Below are 22778 nucleotides of genomic sequence, written 5' to 3'. Positions count from 1 at the left end.
TTTAACCTTTTGAGGAGCTGCCAGACAAACCATGTGATTTTTTTATCCTGATTTTCTCACTTAACATCAATCATGTGCATTTTCACAAATTGTTAAATGTTCTTCGAACCCTTGACTTTTAATGTTTACAGAATTCCAAATTGTAGTTAACCAATCCCCTGTTATTGGGCATTTAGATCATTTCCAATTTTCATATTATAAACAGCATTTTCATGTGCATCTTTGGGCATCCGGTTTTCCATGTATCTCTGGTGATTTCTGTGGAGCAGATTAGTCAGAACTTTGGATCGCAGGACAGGCAGTTTTAAGGCTCTTGGTGCATGATGATGAATTGCTTTCCAAAAAAGCTGTGTCCATTTGCCTTCTCCCAAGTTGACTTTGAGAATGCCAGTTGCAGACCACCTTATATTTTAATTGTGTCCAAAGGTCTCCAGGGCAGGGTCTTGTTTGGGCATCTTTGACCCCATGCCCAGCTCAGTGTGCAAAATATAATACAAGTTAGTGTTACACGAATGAGTGAGAGCAAAGGAAGGCCCCGATTAGTACCAGTGTCTGAGTCACTATGAAGGCCGGCTCCGTAGGACTTACCACCCAGTTGACATGGGGACTCGGTGCAGACTCATGTGTTGAAAGGCATCTCAAAGTTGAAGTGGCCGATGGGAGAGATGAGGAAACTACACAACACAGTCATTCAGACAGTCTGAAGACGGGCAGGAATTCTTTTTTGTACTCCACTCTGCGGGCAGCCGTCTTTATGCAAAGCCCTGGAAGAATGACCTTCACTGAGCTGGTGAGGTCATCAAACTCTCTGTTCACATGGATATCCTGAGGAGAAACCCATTACAAGTCTGTACGTTATCACTTTCTAAGAACTTGACTGTTTTACTTATGTACCGAAGGTATCAAAGAAGCTTATTAGGGCATTAGTTGTCCCAAGCCTGAAGGATTGAAACTGTAAACACATCTCTGGAAAGGCTTTGACTCAGGCCTGGGTTGAAAAGAAAAGAAGTAGGATAAGCAGTGATTTGTGACTAGACTCTTTTCATAATTTTTATTTGGGGATTCTCTCCTTAATGTTTAACCACCTTAGAAAAGAGTGACATTTTTTCTATATTAAAAAGGCAAAATTGAGTGAAAAGGCGTTCTCATCTCCTGTGCAGTTCCCCAAGTGAATCTTCCAGCACTAGGATCCACCTGCAGCCAGTACTGGACAGGGAGAGGGGCCGCCTTGCAAGAGCTGAACCTGCAAATCCAAACATTGGTGAGCAGTGAGCATTGTGCCCCCTAAGCCACCTATTCTCTCTCGGCCAATGAAGAACCCAGGCAGGGGTCTGAGGTGAGACCACCGTGATACCCCACACAGGGCTGGGAGGCGAGTCTGAGTGGCGTCATGACCCAGGTTGAACTTGGATGTGGCCATGCTGTGTATCTGCGCTGGGCACTCTTTCTCTAATCCCCACTTTTTTTCCTCTAAAATGGGGAAAATTATACCTCCTAGGGCTGTTGGGAGGATCAGAGATGAGGTTTATGAGAAGTTCTTACAGAAAAATCCAGCAGCTCTAGGGCAGACAGTGGATTAGCCCAGACAGACCTGAGAACACCAAAGCAGCCTTCACTTCACATGGGATTCCTGGACACCTGAGAAACACACACACAGGTGAGAGACGATGAGCCCAGGGAGGAGGGAGGGATCCCTCAGCTTTGTTGATGTGGCTCTGGGCGGCCCCACTCCCTCAGCTCAGAAGGCACCTCCCTCAGACATGATGCCCTTGGTGAGGCTGGAGTCGGGGAAGAAAGGAAGGGAGTGGACACTGAGCCCCCACTCTTCGCCCACTCTGTGCTGGGAGCCAAAGACATAGACACACAAGACACACCCCGCCCTTAAAGAACTCACCGGTGCAGGGAGGAGAGGAAAGGAAACATAAAAGTATAATGTGAAGAGTGCCATGAAACCGGCTGCACCAACCCTCCCTGGGAGGTAAAGGGTGGGCAGGGGATAAAACCCCTGAGCTGAGCATTACAGGTGAGGTGGGTGGAGCTGGGCATTTCAGTAAGAAGAGCCGCAGGATCAAAGCAGGGCTGAGCAATTGCACTGTGTGGTAGGAGAATTGCAAGCAGGTTGGGGTGAGAATGATGTGCCTCAAGGCGGGGGGTGGGGGGTCTGCTGGCAGAGCCCAGAGCCCACATGCTGTGAATGACACGCTAAGCTTGGATTTGTCCAGAGGGGAGTGCCCAACAGATTTAAAGCAGGGGCATGTTTCTGGTGTAGAAAGATCACCTGGAAGCAGGTGGAAAGGAAGGGCCAAGACGGTGAACAGGAGGAGGTGAGAAGGAGGAGCAGGCAGCCCCGTTCCCCCCTCCTCCCCACACTGTTCTGCAGGAGGTGAGATGGAGGGAAGATGTGGAAAGGGAGGGTTCAGCACTGGGCCCCGGGCAGGTCTGTGCTGGGGCCCCAGCTTCTGACTCAGTGGGAAGGAGCCCCCACCTAGAGGCAGCCCTTCAGGGGGACGACACGTTCAGGTTCGACTCCCAGAATCCAATGTGCCTATTCCCATCTGGGGATTGGTCCAGCAGGTGGCTGGAAATGGGGACCCAGAGCTTAGAGAGAGGTCTGGGTTTCAGCCAGGGCTAGGAGAGGAGTGAGCCTCAGGCTGGGGAAGGGGGTGCTGCTGGGGGCTCCTGTGCCAGCTGAGGGCCACGCAGGGCTGGATGCCCCCAGAGCTGCTGGTACAGTGGTCTTTGTGGGCCTGCTCCTCCCTCCCTTCTCTGTTCTCTGCTCTCAGTGATCAGCCACACCCTCCCCACTGGAGACAGAACACCTGGGCGGCCCCTGGGTTCCAGCAAGGCCAGGGGAAGAGCAGGGGAAGGTGAGGGGAAGCCAGGTGGCCCTGGCCATCTTCAGCAGAGCACAACTCCAGTTGGGAGGGGGAGAGGGAGGGGCAGCTGGGAGGGAAGGATGGAGGGGGAGGAGTCTGAAGGAGTTCTTGGGTCAGGCCAGAGATGGGTGAGTGAATGACAAGCGGAAGAAGTGGTCGCAGGAGGAAGTCAGGGGGCCCCCTACCCCACCTGGGCTCTGGGACCCATGTACCCACTGCCACTGGGGTGAGGAGATGTAGTGGGGGAGGGGTCTGTGTGGACAGGCACAGGCAGGTCTGTGCCGGGGCCGCCCCCATCAGGCTAGCACTCACAACAGGAATCCTCAGTGTCTGGTTGACCTGCAGGCCCAGGCTCAGGGCTCCCACTGCAGAGATACGGTTGTTGCTGCAACAGAAAGGCATATGCATGGTACTGCCTTGCAAACAACTGTGCAGAGCCAGGTTGCCCCCAGGGTCTTGGCTGGAGCTGCTGGTGCAGCCCCCAGGTCCAGCTTCACGCACACGCTGGGGGCCCTGGGCAGGTCAGTGTGTAAAAGCTTCATCAGAGGCTCCAGTGTTCAGGGAGATTGCCCAGCAAACACACCTAGAGTGTTATTCCCTCCACCTCCTGCACCAGCTGCTGCTCCCTGGCCCTCAGCACTCAGCAGGTGCTCCCAGGCATCCTGCCCCAGCTGGCACCCCGTACCTATCCCCATGACAGCCACCCAGCTCCCGCCCCACCTCTTCCTGCTGCTGATGGGCACAAACTCCAGGCCTCAGCACTTTTCTCGGCCACACTGTCTCCACAGTCAGCCCCATGTCCCTCTAACTTAGACCCCAGCTTGGCCTTGAATTTCAGCATCTCTCCTCTGGCCATGGCTCCTTCCCTAAGGAGGAAAAGTGGGCAGGATGGAGCACATGTCCCTGCCAGTGGCAGGCAGGCCCAGCTCATTCCGGCAGCCCCGGTGTGAGGCTCAGCCGCAGTAGCCCATGACCTGTCTGGCCTCTGCCTCTTCCCTTCCCTCTGGGCTGTGGCTCCTGCTCTGGTTTCCCCAGGAGGCCTGGGACCCTGTCAGGGCCTGGAGGAGCAGCCCACCCATGGCAGGCCCCCTCAGCAGCCGTGTGCTGAGCAGAGCAGACCACTCCTCCTGAAACGGAGGAAAACTCGTGTGGAGCACACACCCCACGCACCCCCGCACCAGGCTCTGCTGAAGATGCCTTACACGTTTGCACTTCCCAGCCCCCAGTCTCGCAGTAGGCATTACAAGTCCCAACTTACAAAGGAGGAACTTGAGTGAGAAGGACAGAGCTGGGCTGTGGCTGCAGCCGCACCATGAGTGCGTGTGGCAGGTTTGGTCACGAAGTGGTGAACAGCAGCAAGATGAGCTCCAGTCCCTGGGTGGCCGTGGGCCTGGAGGCAGGGGCGGGGCACCCCATGCTCTCACCTCATGTAGACCTCCTCCAACATGTTGTTGGTCTTGAGCCCCTCCCCCAGTGCGGAGGCTCCAGGATCCCCACAGCCACTATACGAGATGTCCAAGACCTTCAGGAAGATATTTGCCTGGGACGCAAAGCAGCAACCCCATGGGACCACATGTGAAGGTGGAGGAAGCCAGTCCCCAGCCTCCGAGCCCAGGAGGTCCGAGGAGCAAAGAGCGTGGACAGAGAGCAGAAGACCACAGAGGTTCCAGAAGAGAGCCCTGGGGCTTGGACGATGGTGACTGGCAGAGTGGAAAGACCAGAAGCAAGCACAGAGGGTGGGTGTGGATGCGAATGAGCCTCAGGACTGGGCCATCTTCCTCGGGCAGCAGGCCTCAGAGACACAATGATGAAGCTCCCCCCCCCCCCCGAGTGGGGACCTCTCAAGGGCAGGGCCCCCGAGGCACAGCGCAGCCCAGGGCCCAGAGGGCACTCCAGTGAAGGGCTATTGGATGAAACATACCCAGGGAAATGTGATGGGGAGGAGGGTGGGAGCTCGTGGGTGCCCTGGGGACACAGAGCCTGATCTGTCACCTTGTGGGGCAGGACCCCAGGTCAGCCCTGTCAGAGGGCAAGGCAGCAGCTGCCGTTCCCTGAGGAGGATCCCACAGAGGCAGCTGCCACCAGGAGCATCACAGGCACCTGTGCTACCCACTCCCAAGACCTACGAACCCCAAGACCCAAGGGAGCAGGCAGGGTGTTTGAGAGTGTGTGCTGGGATCCCAGGGCGCAAGGCTGTCTTCTCAGGGAAGCATCTGCATCTGCCCAGCGGTGAGCATGTGTCACTGGACTGCACAGTGTCCCCACAGGCTGCGTGTCTGTGATGTCTCAGAAGGTGTGCGACATTCAGCTGTGGACCCCTCACTTAGTGACATGAGAGTGGGCACAGGGAGACCACATGTTGTCGTCATTAAGTAGAGCCAGGAAAATGAAAATCACCTGAAAAAACATTCTTTGAGCTGTGCTGAAAAGATCCAAGGCTCATTTCTGAAGAACTGCGAAAGATGGGGGGCTGGCCCCTGGGAGACCTGCCCCCAAAGGACAGGCTGGAGGGGCTTACTGGGTGAGGCCTCATACCTCCAGTCCCCTGGCGAAGGCTACAGTTCCTGGGCCTCGCAGGTGATTCCAGCTTATGTTAAGCTCAGTGAGTCCTGTGTTTTCTGCCAGGGCTGGTCCAAGCATCTCCCCTTCAGAAACAGGAAGACAGACTTTTTATTCACTCTGTTCATTCCTTCAAAAAGTGATACCGATGCCCGCTGTGGGCTGGGGTCTCTGCTGCACACCAGCGTCAGGGCGTTGAACCCCACGTGGGTCTGCCCTGCCCTCAAGGAATTCACATTTATTGGAGAAGCTATAAATATAAATTAATGGGATGTTAGCTATTACAGACCACAACAGGGAGGTGTGGGGACAGAGTGGGGGCCAACCCTGCCTAGGGGATCAAGAAAGCAGAGAGAACCTTGAAGATTGAGGGACGCACCGTGCACGTGGGCAGGCACCGTGGAGAGTGGACCCGGGGAGGAGCGGATGTGCTTGTGGAAATGCACACAGGCCTGGCGCTGGGCCAGCCAGGCAAGCCAGTGGAAGGAGGTGGGAGTGACGGGCACTCGAGAGATACGTTAAGAAGAGAGAAGGTGGGTGGGAGGGGTCGGAGACAAGAGGTTGGGGGACCAGTTGGATGGCTTGTGCCATGGTCTACGCAAGAGGTGACAGGGCCAGCACAGCTGTGGCAGGGAGGAGGCAATGGTGTAGAAAAGGAAAGGGCAGGGCTGGGTGGGTAAGAAAGCTGAGAGATATTTCACACATAAAATGGTCAGAAGCCCTACCCACCCGCCCCGCTTTCCACTCTGTCAACACTCAGCTGGTCTGACCTGCTCCCAGTTCTCAGCCTCTAGCTGCCCCCCGTGTGGACCTGCTGATCCCTTTCTTCACCTGGATAAGAGCTCCTCATCCTCACCCAGGAAGCCTTGCCTGTTCCGCCAGGCTGGGCCAGGCCACTGTGGACCCCACGTCCACTGTGCTTCCATCCTTCCAGGCTCTGGCTGTTAGACCTCTCTGCCTGGCCCATCTCTCCCACACACTTGGGAGCCCCTCAGGGGATCTGAATCTGACCCCTGTCCATGGTGCTGGCACCCAGCACAGGCTGGTTTGAAGAAATGCCCAGAGCAGAGGGCTCAGCTGCCAGTTCCACAGAAGTGTTAGCACCTAGGAGAGCTCCCTGCAGGACAGTGAGGACTCCCTGGGCTGCCTCCTAAGGAACCTCCCAGAGAAGGGGCCTCACACCCCGCATCCAGCCCTGGGTCTGACACCCACTGGTTCTCAGACATGCACGTTGCTCTTCCTCAGACACTCCAGGGCTGGGAGAGGAGGGCGGTGGTCCGCCACTTTGCTGAACAGCTGGAGGGTGAGAAAGTTCTATACCCATGAATCAGCCTCCTGTAGTTCCAATGCTTGTTCTTCATGATCCCTGCAGCCAAGCCATGAGGTAGGTGCCACCCTTGCCTTGGGTCAGGTGGGGAGACTGAGACCCCTAAGGGAGTCTGTCCCACCCACAGATCCCCACTTGGGGAAACAGCCCATCCCTGCCATGCAGCCTTCGTGGGGCCTTGCCTTCCAGCCCCTCCATCCTCACTGCCTCTCCTGTGCTAACGCTCTGACCGTGCAGGCCCAGAGGGACGCCTACCCTTAGTTTGTTGAAAGTTTTAAATGAGCTTCTCTTTTTTTTTTTTTTTTGAACTAATGTTTTTATAGTTACTTTTTTTTTTTTTTTTTTTTGTGGCTGTGTTGAGTCTTCGTTGCTGCGCACAGGCTTTCTGTAGTTGTGGTGAGTGGGGACTACTCTTCCTTGCAGTGCGCAGGCTTCTCATTGCGGTGGCTTCTCTTGTTGCAGAGCACGGGCTCTAGGCACGTGGGCTTCAGTAGTTGTGGCACATGGGCTCAGTAGTTGTGGCTCACAGGCTCTAGAGCGCAGGCTCAGTAGTTGTGGCGCACGAGCTTTGTTGCTCCACGGCATGTGGGATCTTCCTGGACCAGGGCTCGAACCCGTGTCCCCTGCATTGGCAGGCAGATTCTTACCACCAGGGAGAGTTTCTCTTTTAATTTCACTGATTTCACAACAGTTTTCTTAGAAGGCAGACTGTCTCTCTGGCGGTTAAACTCTAGGGCTGATTCGCCCAAGCCAAGGCTGGCGCCACCCCCACTCACACTAAGCAGTCAGAACAGTGATCCCCGAACTTTCTGGATCAGACAAATCTCCTGGGGCACCTGTTAAAATGCAGATGCACCCGCATCTCCCCCAAGAGGATACAGAGGTTCAGGAGGCCCAGGGCCACGGAATCTGTATTCCTAACCCAGGGTCCCAGGTGATTCTTTTTTTTTTTTAAAGGAATTCCTTTATTTTTATTATTTATTTATTTATTTATTTATTTTTGGCTGTGTTGGGTCTTCGTTTCTGTGCGAGGGCTTTCTCCAGTTGCGGCGAGCGGGGGCCACTCTTCATCGCGGTGCGTGGGCCTCTCACTGTCGTAGGCTCTCTTGTTGCGGAGCACAAGCTCCAGACGCACAGGCTCAGTAGTTGTGGCTCACGGGCCTAGTTGCTCCGCGGCATGTGGGATCTTCCCAGGCCAGGGCTCGAACCCATGTCCCCTGCATTGGCAGGCAGATTCTCAACCACTGCGCCACCAGGGAAGACCCCAGGTGATTCTTAAAATCGATTGGGGTGGTTGAGGACAGGCAGGTAGAACTGTATGTTCCTGGCAAAGCGGCCAGCCCATGCAAAGGCCCTGGGGCATGAGAGAAAGTGGTAAGATCAAGGAATCCCACTGATGTCTTCCACAGCACTCGGAATGAAATCCTCATGCCTTTTGCCATGATGTGTAGTTCTGCGGCCCTGCTGTCTCTCCATCCCACAGCTGGACCCTCTCTCCTGGCTCGGTAGCCCAGTCACACTGGTGTCTGTGTGCCTGGGAAATAGTTCCTCTGCTTGAAATGCTCTCCCTCTGGTCTTGCCATGTCTGATTCCTCCCCCATTGCACATTTCAGCTTAAACATCTCCTCCTCACAGAGTCCTCCCCAGTGGTCACCTCTCTAAAGCGGGGAGGGGCTCCACATTCGTCTCTAGAATCAAGCCCTGTTTGTTTCTTTTGTAACACAATAATTATGGACAGTTATCTTGTTAATGTGTGTTCCTTGAGGGCAGGGACTTAGTATACTTCATGGCTGGATCCCTAGTGGCTGTCAGCACCCAGCATATGCAGTGGTGGGCAGTAAGACATTCGGGGAATGGGCCGAGAGTTCTGTACGGGGATGGGGGGCGGAGCAGGATCCACAGCATGGATGCTCAGCGTGGTCCTGCCTGCCTCCACCCACCCTGCCCCAGGAAGATGGACCTGAGTGCCACCATGGTCGCCCTGGCCAGTGGCCGGATGTTACCTGCTTGGTCATTCAGCTGGTTATAGCTCAGGTCCAGGGGTTTCAGGCCTGTGTGGGCCAGCAGGAGTTCAGCAAGGTACTGGGCCACCTGCTCCTCCAGGCCATTCTCTGCCAGCTGTGCCTTCTGCACAGCCGGGTTCACCGCCAGGGTGGCACAGACAGCCCGGGCTCCCACTGCTCCCAGCTGGTTCTCCGACAGGTCCACATTTGGGGGCCGGCACCACTCCTTAGTGGTGGGATCCAAAGCCAGGCATCACCCTCCTCCCTCCCGCACACCTTCCAGGCCTGACACAGCAGGAGGGGCCTTGCAGTCAGACTGTCCAGGGGTGGATGGTGAGTCTGCCACCCATCAGCTGGGTCCCCTCCGGCCCCAGGCAGCTTCCCAGACCTCAGCCCCCACTCCATGTCTCCACGAGTTTTGTCAAGGGGCTAAAACCACCTGCTTTGTGGGGCTGTGGAGGACGTCTGCGATGTAGATGCAGCCACCCCGCTGATGATTCGTGCCTGGCATAACACAGCCCACCCACAGAAGCCCCCACTGCCACATTTCCGGGGACTGGCAGTGACAGCCCAGGTGGCTGTGCATGGAGCTCATATGTGAGCAGACGCTCCGCTGAGCATATGTTCCCCACATACCCAAGGTCTAAGTGGCATTGTTGGGCCCACTTCACAGATTGGAAACTGAGGCTCAGCAAGGTTGGCTCCTTGCCCAGGGTCACCCTGCCGCAGAGGTGGCATTTGTATCCAGCCCTGACAAACTCCAGCACTCCGCCCCCCACACTGCCCGGCCCCTGACCCTCTGTGCCGCACTCTCCCACCTGCATTCAGGCACTGGGAGGACAACATATGCAGGGGTGCTGGCTAGCAGAAGAGGGTAGAGGAGGGGTCCAGCACTGGGTGCACCACAGAGGGTCTAGCTCCACCCCACCCTCCCCACCCTGTGATGAGGCCCCACCCCCAGCAACACCAGCAGGTCGGGGGGGTGACAAGTCCCGGTGTGGGGGTAGCCTGCCCCGCTGTCCCAGGCACAGCACCTACCACAGATACTGCTTTTGCTCAGAGCACCTGCCAGGGCCTCTGCGCCGGCCCCACAGAGCCCACTGTCCCGAAGTTCCAGCCGCTTGATGTAGGGATTGGAGGTCAACACAGAAGCCAGAGCCCGGGCCCCCTGGGGCAGAGAGGGGCCTGAGGGGCCTGGCCCTTCCCAGAGCTCAGGGCCCCAGATAGCTAGCCAGTACCCAGGCTCTGTTTGCAGGGCTCAGCCCACTCAGTGCCCTCCAGCTGGAAGGACCTCCCCTTCCCACAGGCCCAGGGACACCTGCTTCTCCTTATAGGCTCCACCCAGGAGCTTCGCTGACTCTCCAGCAAGTTAGGGGCCCCTTGCAGGCTCCCCAGCCCTTGTACTGAACTTTGTCATAGCCCCGATCCCACCTGTCACCCACTGTGGGGGATGGGACATGCCTGGTACAGAGCAAGGCCGGGTAGTATGTGGATGGGCTCAGGAAGGGACCACTCCCATGGCTGCTGCTCCCAGGTCCTTGCCCTCCAAGCCTGGCCCCAGGATCCCTCCAGGGGTACCTGGGGCCCCAGACCATGGTGCTGCAGGTTGAGCTCTGGGGTGCTCCCTTGGCGCAGAAAGCAGGAAGCAGGCACGACGCTGTGGGCCCAGCAAGACCTCAGGTAGAGGGTGTCCTTGCCCAGTTCTCCAAGCTTATGGGTGCCTGATAGGAGACAGGGATGGATGTGGACCCCTCCCCTGCCTCCATCACTATGCAGCCTTGTTTTCCTTCCAGAGGCATTTCCTCCTGCTAGTAGGGACTGTTGCCCCCACATACAGACAAGGACATTGAGGCTCAGAGAATGCAAATCCTTTCCCCAAAGTCATGCAGCTTGTAGCAGCTGAGCCTGGCCCTACCCTGCCTGTCTGACACCAAAGTGCATGCTGTCTCTTCCGCTGGATTGCAGACCACATACGCTTTATGAACATTTTATGGGGAAGGAAGCTGAAGCAATTCTAAGTTCTATACATCCATTACTTTAATTTCTCCTGAGGGTTGGGAAAACCCAGCCCTGATCCCATGTCAGGGTGGGACAGCCCTTCTTACAGTGTTTGGCAGGATTTTTGCATTTAACATCATTCTGGAAGCCTGTTCTAATCGTGGAACTCCTGATGCCTCCAGGAGCATTACGGAGATGGCACAGGGCTGGAGCGGCCGCCGGCTGCCCCGAAGGTGTCCACGGAGGGACGCGCTCCTGCCGGACGGCATCCCCTGCCTACTTGGCCCCAGCCTGCCCCCCGGCCCGTAGGCACTTTCTTTCTCCTGGTCGGAGTTCGAATCCGCGTCCGAACCCTTCTGGGCCTCCGGGACCCCTGCAGGACGCCCAGCGGCCGCCGCCGCCCCTTCCTCCAGCTCTTCCTTCTCTCCAGGCCCCTCGCAGGGACCCCTCATGGTTACTTCCACTCTGCACTCGCGGACACCGAGGCCGAAACTGCGAGGGCTGCGTCGGGAGCGAGGCCAGGGGATGTGGGCGGACTCTCCGGTGCATCGACCTATCGGGTGCGACGCCTGGCGAACAGGCGTCCGCTACAGCCAATAGAGAGCCTCCCTGGCGGCAGTTGCCCAGGCGACCCCGAGTTGTTGGTTGCTGCGGACAACGCTGCGGGCCCGGGCTGACTTTGACCCGCTCGCAGCCAGGACCGATTGGCGCGTGGCGGGCTTGTCTTCCCGTCGCCCTAGGCGGCTCCAGCATCGCCCCCTTTCCACTCCAGAGCCTGGGGGTGGGGCAGCTCCTCGGGGGCGTCGCAGAGGAGTCTGGGGGACCTTGCAGGGCCTGGCCACCTCCTCTCTGGAGCCAGGGTCACGCTCCCATTCTGTGGGTCCCAGCTCTCACACGCTCTAGTGTCGCATATGTTGCTCCCTCCACCGAGAACATTCCTCCCCAATGCTGCTTGTTGAACTTAAGATCAGCAAGTGTCAGTTCAGAGGTTGCTTCTTCCTGAAGCTTTCCTTGTCCTCCTCTGGGCTCCTGCTGGCCCATGCCGCCCTCTCACAATACCTACCCCACCTGTCATCACCCCAAGGAGGTGAGGCCAGAGGACAGTGGACAGAGACTGCTCCTCTCTGCGTGCCCGGGGCCCAGCAGAGGGAGTCTGAAGCGGATGGGAGGCCCAGGGCAACTGGGGGTTGGGCCTGGGAGGTGGAGGCTGAATCCTGTCCAGAGTGTCCCTTTAATAGCTGCTGGCCTGGCCCGGCTTGGCGCCTGCTTTACCTCCCGTTCAGCTGTGGCTGCGGTTGCTGTGCTGACTCACGCGCCACAGCCGCCGACAGGATCTGGGAGCATGGGCTCCCCAGGGGCCGTGGTGGGCTGGGGGCTTCTGGATTACAAAACGGAAAAGTACGTGAAGACCCGGAACTGGCGGGTGGGCGCCTTGCAGAGGTTGCTGCAGCTGGGGGTCATGGTCTACGTGGTGGGGTAAGAGAACGGCTCCTGGGCGTGCTAGCCGGAGGGATCACGGCTGGTCCTGCTGGGCTGAGGGGTGAGGGTCTGACTCTTCAGGGGCTGGGCTGGTGGTCATGGAGCAGGGCAGGAGGTGGGCAGAAGGAAGGCTCTCCATCTGTCTAGAGGCCAGTGGGGTGTAAGAGCAGGTTGTGTGCTTGGGTGCCCACCTGCATCCTTTCCTGTGCCTTGTTCCCAGCCCCATGTTGGGCTTGGGCACAGAGCAGGATGGGCCCCCATCCCTGCGCAGGAGGCCCCTGGCCGGCAGGAGGTAGTCCCTGACACTTGTGAGAGCTGAAGCACTAAGGCCCCCAGTAGAGACCACCAGTTTAAGCTGGGTCGGGGTAGTCTTTAAAGAGGAAGCTGGATCTAGGCGGGGCAGGGGGAGGAGATTGGCTGATGAAGGAGGTGGTGGTGGGCATCTCCAAGACCATGGGTGCCTGGTGAGGGTACTGGCTCTCCTATGCATGGCCGGAGCCTCTGGCCTGTGCAGGGTGTTTGGTGTGGGAAATGAGGTGGGGAGGAGGTGGGGCCCCCGAATGCTGGCCTGGGAGCCTGGAGGGTATGGGGCGAGAGACTGAGCAGGTGGTCCCAGATCTGCCGTGTGCCGGGGACATACCATACCGCCTGTTGCCTCCTCAGGTGGGCCCTCCTCGCCAAAAAAGGCTACCAGGAGCAGGACCTGGACCCCCAGATTTCTGTCATCACCAAACTCAAAGGGGTTTCTGTAACCCAGATCAAGGAGCTGGGGAACCGGCTGTGGGATGTGGCTGACTTTGTGAAGCCGCCACAGGTGGGTGACTTGGTGCTGCTGCCAGGTACTGGCACCTCTGATACCACCCCTGCACCAAGTGTGTGCAAGAGAGGCATGTGATGCCAGAGGGGGTGCTGATGCTGTCACAGGGCCACGCTCGGGAAGGGCCTTACAGAGGAGTGGTGTCTGGACAAGGCTTTCAGGGATGTGTAAGAGGTTTCCGTGTGGAGGAGGCGATGTGTCGGGAAGCCAGGCCAGAGGGATGCATTTACAAAGTCTGCATCTGGAATAGATAAAGAAGATGTGGTACATGTATACAATGGGATATTTCTCAGCCATAAAAAAGAATGAAATAATGCCATTTGCAGGTACATGGATGGACCTAAAGAGGATCATACTAAGTGAAGTAAGTCAGGCAGAGACAGACAAATACCATATGATACCACTTATGTATGGAATCTAAAGTATGACACAGATGAACTTATCTATGAAACAGAAACAGACTCACAGACATAGAGAACAGACTTGTGGTTGCCAAGGGAGAAGGTAGTGGGGGAGGGATGGATTGGGAGTTTGGAATTAGCAGATGCAAACTATTACATACAGGATGGATAAACAACAAGGTCCTACTGTATAGCACAGGGAACTATATTCAGTATCCTGTAATAAACCATAATGGAACAGAAAAAAATAAATTAAAAGTCTGCATCTGGAAAGGAGAGGAGTGTCCAGGAGCTCAAGGTTTGAGCTTGAGGGTGGGGTGGGAGGGGTGCAGGGTGCCAGGACCTGGAGCTTCCTGGACGCCTCCTCTCTGACCTGGAACACTGCTGTCGAGTGCTCCTCCTCTGCCCCTCCCATGCTGCATTTCCGGCAACTTATCCTTCCACCCGATTGTCCACAACCTCAGTTTCCTCCTCTGTCCTGCTGATGCCCAAATTCTAACTCCGGTGACCACCTGCCCTGAGCACAGCTGCCTCCTGGGTGCACACCCGCCACATCCAAAGAGAAATCATCTCCCTCTCCCAGTGTGGCCTTTTGTCATCCAATGACATCCACCAGTGCCGAGGCTGGACCTGCTGGATGCCTTACTGTCCCTCCCTCCTGTTCATTCCATTTCTTAACAGCTTTCACGACTGCTCATGCCATCCCTGGATGGCTGAGGTCTTCTGGTGGGTCCCCATGCGGCAGCCAGGCTGAGCCTGCCAGCCCTTACCTTTGACCCTTAGGAAGCTTCCTTTCATGATGGTGGCCACCAAGCCCCTCTAGATCCTGACCACCACCACGCCCACTGCCTCTGCCTCTGCCCAGCCCTCGTCTCCCCTTCCTGGGCATGCATCCCCCACACCCGCTGAGCTCTCGTGTGCAGCACACAGGTGCCAGTCATCTTTTGTCCAGACAGAGCTTACGTCCAGCTCCCCTGGCCCCTGGCCATGCCTGCAGTGAGGGGCACACCTCCCCACTAGCCTGGATCTTCAGTGCCTGGAAGCAGGAGGCTCTTGGAAAATTCTGGTTGAGCAACTAAGTGAACGTGAGAGGCAGACATGGGCTCAGAAATGGCCAGCAGCCCAGCCAACCTCCCATCTCTGCCTCCCTTGCCTCACTGGAGAGCGTTTTCCTGGGGCTCAGGGCTGATGACCCGATGGGGCCAGGGCCCCTTCCGCACAAGCCAAGCTGCCGGCTTCTGGCATCTCCCGATGGGAGCAGGGAGCAGAGACCAACCCTGACACTTGTCTTCTAGGGAGAAAACGTGTTCTTCTTGGTGACCAATTTCCTTGTGACGCCAGAACAAGTTCAGGGCAGATGCCCAGAGGTAAGGCTGCCTGAGGGCTTCCCAGCGGGTCCCTAGTTCCAGAATCTCTTGCTGCTGTCCCCCGTGAGGTGTCCAGGCCCCTCCCCATCCTGATCCCACCTCTGGGCACTCTGGAGGTTGTCAGGGTAACACCCAGAACGGGGCACAGTGCTCAGGTGGGCTCTTATAATAGCAAGAGGCAAGCTGGGGGACTTTCCTGGTGGTGCAGTGGTTAAGTATCCACCTGCCAATGCAGGGGACACGGGTTCGATCCTTGGTCCCACATGCTGTGGAGCAACTAAGTCCCTGCGCCACAACTACTGAGCCCACGCACCACAACTGCTGAAGCCCACTTGCCTAGAGTCCATGCTCTGCAACAAGAGAAGCCACCACAATGAGAAGCCCGCGCCCCACAAAGAAGAGTAGCCCCCGCGCAACACAACTAGAGAAAGCCAGCACGCAGCAACGAAGACCCAGTGCAGCGCCCCCCCCAAAAAAACAAACCAGGCAAGCCCTTTTCTACGCACAGCCTCTATTAACGTGTGCTGGGGCAGCTTCCATTTTTGTGCACAAACAACACACTCCTGCTTATGCTGTGCTCAGTGTCCCTTATGGTCTCTGGGTACTTTTCACTACAACTGTGGTCAAGCCCGTCTCCTGCCATCTTCAGATACATTTCTTATCCAGAAATGCAGATCCTCCCCCTGAAATCTCACCTTTTCCCCTTGCCTAGGGATGTCCCAGGGATCCAGCCTCTGTCACAGAGCCCACTGACTCTTCTCTCCAGCTGTGGATTTTTTTCCAATTTTTAAAATTGTGATAACATACATGTAACATAGAATTTACCATCTTAACCATTTTTAAGTGTACAGTTTCCTAGCTGTGGATTTTGTTTGAACAGTCAGGAACCAGGACATAGCCTTGGAAGCCTACCTCCATGGTGACATCTTTCTTTAATCGAGGCTAAAAGTTAATCGCTTGCTGGGCTGGAGAGTAACTGTGTGGTCCCTGCCCCTAAGTCCTGGTTGTTGGTCCCACCACAGTTGCTGGGGATGTCACATGTCCCTGGTCGGCCCCATCCTCAGAGGAGGTGATGTGTGTGCACTGGGCAAACGCACGACGTCCTTCCCTTTCCAAATGCTCAGACGACGCCTATTTATTGTTCAGTGTGTGGACTGTCCTGAAATTTTTCTGGGGCCATGGTTCTGCATTTTCTGGAATCCATGGGATTCCTCTTTGCCCTGTGTCCCGGCTTCTGGCTTGTCCCATGAAACTGACCACCAGATCTGACCACCCGGCTTCCTGAGAGCAGCTCCTCTGAGGGTCCTGGTCGTCTGGTCCCTCCCAGCACACCCACTGTGCTTCCTGTAGTGTTAGAGCTTCAGAAACCTGCTGAGCCTCCCCCGGGGCTGCAGAAGTCCAGCCCGCATACGCCAAGGAGCTTCTGCACAGACGGCCCAGCCACAATGCCAGGTCCTGTGACAGGGGCAGAGGCTGCAGCTGGGAGCCCCAGGGAGGCGCCTCCTCTGCCAGCCCAGGGCCTCAGGAAGGGTTTCCTACTGGACTCAGAGGCTCAGTCAGGATCTTGAGGCTGTCCAGGCAGAGGGGGCTGCGTGGGCAAAGGCCCCTGCTGTATGGGGTGAGGCACCTCTGGGGTCACCTGCTGCTCAGTAGGGTTGGAGCCTCTATTTGGACTGGAGTGGGAAGGGTGGAGCCCAAGATATCAGGGCCCCAAGAGCCCTACTGTGGAGCTGAGCTTGATCACAGGAGCATGGGGGGGCGCAGAGGGGCTCAGGGGAGGGGTGCTTCATCTTCTGTGCCTTGGGAGGGACGATTCGGGCTGCTGGATGGAGGAGGATGAGTCTGAGATGGGGACCCATGTTGGTCACCATGGGGTCTGGACAAAGGAGATGGTGGCCCAGCCAGGGTGGAGAAGAGGGGCAGATTCAGGACGCAGGTAGGGACAGCAAGGCAGAGCAGGTGGCTCCACACTGTCCTCTGCCCTCTAATCACATTTGCTCAGAGCCCCTGAGCCCTTCTTACCACCGGATGCTGTGTCCCCCCTGCTGCCCCTGAACTGGGTGCCCTGGGCAGCAGCGTCAAGCCTCAGCCGGGACAGAACTACAGAACTGCGTCCGTGAGGCTGTGCCTTCCTTTTGGGGCCTTGGACCCCCGGAAAGCTCACCACCTTCCCCTCTTGGCTGATCCCCAGACCTCTGTCGCTGTGTGCAGGCACCTATGTCCCTGTTTTACAGAAGAACCAGCAGGAAAGAGAGGAGCCTGTGTACTTCCCAGGCCCCTCCCACCAGGGCCGCCCCCTTGGTCGGCCCCCAGCGCCTCCGCCTGGGCATGAACTCACCTTCCCCACCGTCCTGCCATCTTCCCTGTTCTGTCCTCTGAATTGGACCAGAGGAGCTGGGCCTGGATGAACCACTTCTTTTTTTTTTTAATATTTATTTATTTATTTGGTTGTGTGGGGTCTTAGTTGCGGCAGGCAGTCTCCTTAGTTGCGGCTCGCCAGCTCCTTAGTTGAGACATTCCAACTCTTAGTTGCGGCATGTGGGATCTAGTTCCCTGACCAGGGATTGAACCTGGGCCCCCTGCATTGGGAGCGCAGAGTGTTATCCACCGCGCCACCAGGGAAGTCCCCCTGGATGAACCACTTCTGCCCCCTGCAGAAGTAGCAGGGCAGGAGTCTTGCTCGGCCTTGGAATACAGCAATCGCACCCCTACCCAGCCGGGGCTGTTCGCCTCCCCTTTCATTTGCACCCTCCAGCTTTCTCTTGTGCCCCCAAACTCAGGGATCCCTGAGGGGCTAAGGCAGGGAGGGGCGTGTCCCTGTGGACTGCAGGGCAGGTCACGGAGGAGGCATCCCTTGGCAAGTCTGCTCTCTCACCCCTAGCACCCCTCCATCCCGCTGGCTAGCTGCTGGGCCGACCAGGACTGTCCTGAAGGGGAGACAGGGACCCACAGCCACGGTAACCGGTCCCCCCAACCCCCACCTTGCAGTGCTTCCACTGGAGTGGGGGCTCTGGGGGCCTGGTGGGACCCTGGGTGGCTCACCAGTGCACATGGTGCCTCTGCATCTCTCTGTCAACGGCCCCCTCCCCACCCATCCCCAGGCCCCATGGAGATTTGAGGGCCTGGAGTTTGTCTTGCATTTTCAAGGCATAAAAACGGGCCAGTGCGTAGTGTTCAACGGGACCCACAGGACCTGTGAGATCCGGGGCTGGTGCCCAGTGGAGAGTGGTGCTGTGCCCATGTAAGTCTCCCCTCCATCCTCCACCCCTGCCCCAGGACCACAGAGCCTGCCACTCACCTCCCCCCCACCCCCCCGCCCCCCCCCCCCGCCCCGCAGAAAGCCCCTGCTGGTCCAGGCCGAGAACTTCACGCTGTTCATCAAAAACACCGTCACCTTCAGCAAGTTTAACTTCTCCAAGTAAGGTGGGGGGGTCCTGGCTGGCCGAAGACCCTCCGTGTCCCCTGCCTGGCCTGACCCCTGCCCGCCCCTCTCAGGTCCAATGCCTTGGACACCCAGAACCCAACATATTTCAAGCGCTGCCGCTACGACCCGCGCTCCAGCCCCTCCTGCCCTGTGTTCCGTATCGGGGACCTCGTGGCCGCAGCTGGAGGGGTCTTTGAGGACCTGGCGCTGCTGGTGGGTCTGTGGAGGGGGCAGGGTTCTGGGAGGGCTGGGAGAGGGCCCTGGGCCCCAAGCCGGTGGAGCAGTGCTGTGCTGTGTGCAGGGCGGTGCCATGGGCGTCCATGTCCACTGGAACTGCGACCTGGACTCCAGGGGCTCTGACTGCTGGCCCCACTACTCTTTCCAGCTGCAGGAGTGGACCTACAACTTCAGGTGCGGCCCCCACTGCCCACCTGCTCTGAGCCAGGTTCTCGTCTGCCTGTCCTCCTGTGGCGGCCAGGGCAGACCACCCCTCCCAGAACTCTGGATGCCCGCTGTGTGTGGGAGGGGGGCCCAAGGGAAGCAGGAGGCGGTCTCAGCTCCACGACCCCCAACACAGGTTCCATCCAGCCTCCCTCCTGAGCCCTACCCCCTCCACCCCGCACCCCCTGCTGCTGCTGGGACCCCTCCCCCAGCCCCTCCTCCCCCATCCTGCCTCCAGCACCTCCCTCCACTGCACAGGGGGCTTTCTTTTTTACTTTTCCCTTAAGGTTTTATCAAAAAATTTACAAAAATCTATAGAAAAGTTCAAAGATTAGTACCGTGAACACCCATATAGCTGTCATCTGGGTTCACCAGGGTTTTTTGTTTTGTTTTGTTTTTACCATTTTGACACGTTTGCTTTCTCTCTCCTCTCTAGACTGAGCTGGATATATTTAGATAGATTTCTAACCAAACCGTTTGAAAGTAACAAGCAGATGTCCGGCAGACACTCACCCCTCCCCAGGGTGTCCTGAGAATAAGGACCTTTCCCAAGTGACCGCTGTCCTGTTGTCACATTCAAGAAATTTAACATTGGCAGAATGAAATCTAATATTTAAATTTCCCCAATTGTGCCAATAATAGTCCGAAATCTTTTTATTTTCCAATCCAGGGTGTACTCAAGGAACTTGCATTGCATTTATTCTCATGCCTTTGAGTCTCCCAAGCAGACCTTCCCCTGCTGCTGCCCAGTGGGATCCTATCTTTCTGCCACCTCATGTCCCCTCGTCACTTGCATGCACACACACGCGCACACACACGAGCGGACCTTGCCTGGACTGGTTTCACTGACCTCCCCTGCCCTCTGCAGCTATGTGGAGCTGGCCCCCACACATGCTGTGCTCCCCTTAGCTCTGTGCTCTCGCTGGTGCTGCTTTGTCTAGAACTCCTTCCTGATCCCTGGAAAACCAACCTGCGTGTCCCCCACTGCAGAAAGCCTTCCCTGGTTCTCAGGGGAGAGTGAGCTCCCCCCTCTGGACCCTCACAGCCCTGGGCCTGTCCCCCAGCTCCCCCCGCCCCAACTGCAGGTGTCTATTTAGAGACCTCTCTGCCCCATCCCTTCAGCAGGCAGGGAGCTCCTGAGAGGCGGGTCCTGCTTGCTCTTTCCCTGTATCCTCAGCAAACAACCCAGGACTCAGGTTAGGGCTGGGGGTTTGTGGAGTCAGTGGGTGAGTAAGATGGAGGCCTGGGAGGGCCAGCCTGGCCAGGAAGCAGGCAGAACAGGCCACCAGACTCTCTCCTGCCCCCAGGACGGCCACTCACTGGTGGGAGGCCTCGGGTGTGGAGGCCCGGAGTCTGCTAAAGCTCTACGGGATCCGTTTTGACATCCTCGTCACTGGGCAGGTAGGTGGGCAGGGGAGGGTGGGTGGGGGGGTGACAGGCACGGCTTAGAGGCTCACCCAGGTCTCTCAGGCAGGGAAGTTCGGGCTCATCCCCACATTCATCACTCTGGGCACAGGAGCAGCTTGGCTGGGCGTGGTGAGTCTGGCTAAAGTGGGCTCCCTCTGGCTTCGGTGAACATGGGCCCAGGCCCATCCAATGGCACAGCCGAGCCCCGTGATGTTAGGTCTAGTTGCGGGGAGGTCTGGGGAGGTGGCGGGAGGGCGGGTTGGGGGCCGGGACACAGGTCAGTCCTGTCTCTCCCAGATCACCTTCCTCTGTGACCTGCTGCTGTTGTACGTGGATGGAGAAGCTCATTTCTACTGGAGGACCAAGTATGAGGAGGTAAGCTGCCGGCCTGCCTGGCCCCTGGGCTCTGCTACACTTCTGGGGAACGTCGGCCTGAGCCCTGACCTGCTGTCCTCATCTGCAGGCAAAAGCTCCAAAGGTGACTGCCAGCCCTGAGCAGACAAAACTGGCATCTGCACCCCTGCACCTGGCTGCCCAGGCTCCTTAGAGGGGGCCCAGCGCCTGTACCAACGGCCAGGGCTGCTACCAGGAGCTGGACACCAAAGCTTTGGCCCTGGCCCCCGCTTGCTGGCCCATTCCTGAGGCCTGTTCCCTGCTGTCGGGGGTCGGGGCTGGGAAGGGAGGGGCCTCGCCTTGGGAACCTCATGGATGGAGCCCCAGCAGGACCAGGGCAGGGAGTGGGAGAATTCCATCCTTAAACTCCCAGGCACACTGTCCCTACCCTGACTCTGGCCTCGGCAGGGTGCTGCCCAGGGAGCAGCAAAAGCCGCTATTGCACAGAGACCTGCAGTGGAACATGTCCCAGGGCGCTGGTCACAAGGGCTCCAGCTGTGTCTGGAGAACTCTCTCCCAGCTCTGTCACCAGGGCTTCCAGCAGCGGCCACTCACCAGTGGTCAGCACAGACCCTCCACTGGCTGTGCAGACTCCAGCCCTCTCCCCCGGCAGCACCCCCATTGTAGGTAGAGCCCCCACCCTCTCAGCGCTGTTCCAGGGTCTGTGCTGCCATAGTCTAGAGCAGGGTAGAAAGAGGTCTGACAAGAGGGCTGTCTCTGCTGCTCTGGTGCTGGGTGCCTGGGGCTCGTCCCCACCCAGTTTGGGGAGTCATCCATGGAATTCATACTGGGGCAGGCAGATGACCCAACGCACTAGGACCCGGCAATGGCGCATGCACCAGCCCTTCCCGGTGGTGGCCCTCAGACTGTGGAGGGCTGGGATTGGGAGAAGAGGATGGAGAAGCTGAGCTGGTGGTCACTGGGTCCTTTGGGACCCTCTGTGTGCTCCTTGGTGACACCCAGCCCAACCTCCTGGAACTTGTGGGGGTGGGGAGAATGTATATCTGGAATTCACTACTACCCAAGGTCACACACCTAAGAACCAGCCCGAGGCAACTGCTCGAATGAGGCCCTGTCCTTCGCTTCGAGTGGAGCCCAGTGGCCAGAAGGAATGCCCCAAACAAATTCCAGAGGCCCCGGCAGGCTGGCCTGGATCTGGCTGTGACATCCTCACAGGGTCTGAGTCCTGCCCGCTGGAGAACTCCCCATGCGGCAGGGAGCCTACAGCTGGGAGGGAGGTACTGGCTGCAGGGGTCTGACCCTGTCTTGGCTCCAGGGCAGCGGCAGGGGTTTGGGAGTGCCCACCTGGGAGGCGAGGGGCTGCTTTCTCACGAGGCCCGGTGACCAGGCATGCTGGCCGCTTGCCGGGGCAGTGACATGGGCCAGCTGGGGAGGGCAGGGTTGGGGTTCAGGCTGGGCTAGCATCTGGAACCATCTGGCATCTGGAGCCTCAGCAAAGCCTTGGGGTCCCTGCTGCCTCTCAATCCCCAGAGCAGTGTCCCTGGGGAGGCAGGCCACAAAGGTCAGGGTGAGAGAACATGGCCCTGAGGTCTTTACCGGGGCGGGGTCCCATGTACGGGGCCCAAAGAAAGCTGATGTATGGCTTCAGGGTCCGGGAGTAAAGCCTGTCGACAGCAGCTTCCTGCGTGCTTCTTACAGGCAGAGACAGGAGCTAGTGGTGCCTGTGGTGGGCGCAGCACCACCTGGGAGACCAGTGGGCAGTGCAGGGTGGGCCTGGGGACCCCACCCCAAGGACCAGGGGGGCTGGAAGGCACTTGGGGCAGGTTCAGGCTCTTGCGCACCCATCCCCTGGGGCAGCTGGAGAGCAGCACCAGGGTGTGAGCTTGGAAACAGCTGCTGCCTCAGTCTGCACACAGTGCGCACCCCAGCGTAGCCGCGCAGGCATGTGGATATGTGCTTGAAGCTGTGTGTGTGCCTGTGTGGGTGTGCCTCTGCCTCCCCAGGCAGGCCTCAGGCACATGCCATGCTCTGGAGAAACCACGGGGACCCCGAACTCTGCTGCCCTTTCTAGGTGGCCTCCTTGGGGCCCGGGCACTTCTGTCTGTACCCATCCTCCAGAGGAGGGGAACCTGACACTGCCCCTCTGTACCTGGTGCATATGGGTGTATGTATAGCGCCTTCTGAGCAGGGCAGAGGGCACTGGCCTGAGTGTCCTCGACTCAGGGCTGTCCCAGGGCTGGCATCTCCCCCTTGCAGAACTTCTGCACCTTTGCTTTGCACTGGGGACAATCGCATGGTTCCTGGGGACAGGTGAGGACTCAGTGC

General features: G+C 57.9%; 2 protein-coding genes across 2 annotated transcripts; one reads left to right on the top strand and one right to left on the bottom strand.

Annotated features, from left to right (window-relative positions):
- Positions 1–56: 56 nt before the first annotated feature.
- On the bottom strand, positions 57–11354 carry LRRC74B (leucine rich repeat containing 74B). The gene is given in 10 exon segments (XM_082417251.1): positions 57–825; positions 1543–1617; positions 1621–1638; positions 3189–3261; positions 4301–4416; positions 5412–5521; positions 8766–8972; positions 9795–9933; positions 10344–10486; positions 11077–11354. Coding segments are annotated over 10 exon segments (1158 nt in total). The 5' UTR covers positions 11216–11354; the 3' UTR covers positions 57–687.
- Positions 11355–11439: 85 nt separating this feature from the next.
- P2RX6 (purinergic receptor P2X 6) lies at positions 11440–22129 on the top strand. Its single transcript, XM_082417238.1, is given in 13 exon segments — positions 11440–12239; positions 12906–13056; positions 14756–14827; positions 17709–17784; positions 17975–18068; positions 18165–18245; positions 18323–18464; positions 18553–18662; positions 20000–20093; positions 20163–20228; positions 20397–20474; positions 20563–20614; positions 20617–22129. Coding segments are annotated over 13 exon segments (1578 nt in total). The 5' UTR covers positions 11440–11802; the 3' UTR covers positions 20742–22129.
- Positions 22130–22778: the final 649 nt, after the last annotated feature.

The sequence above is a fragment of the Balaenoptera physalus genome (genome assembly GCF_965194825.1).
Source record: "Balaenoptera physalus genome assembly, chromosome: 12".
In the NCBI taxonomy this organism is placed as follows: Eukaryota; Metazoa; Chordata; class Mammalia; order Artiodactyla; family Balaenopteridae; genus Balaenoptera; species Balaenoptera physalus.
Note: the sequence above shows the minus strand (reverse complement) of the source record. Positions and strands in the feature narration are given on the sequence as shown.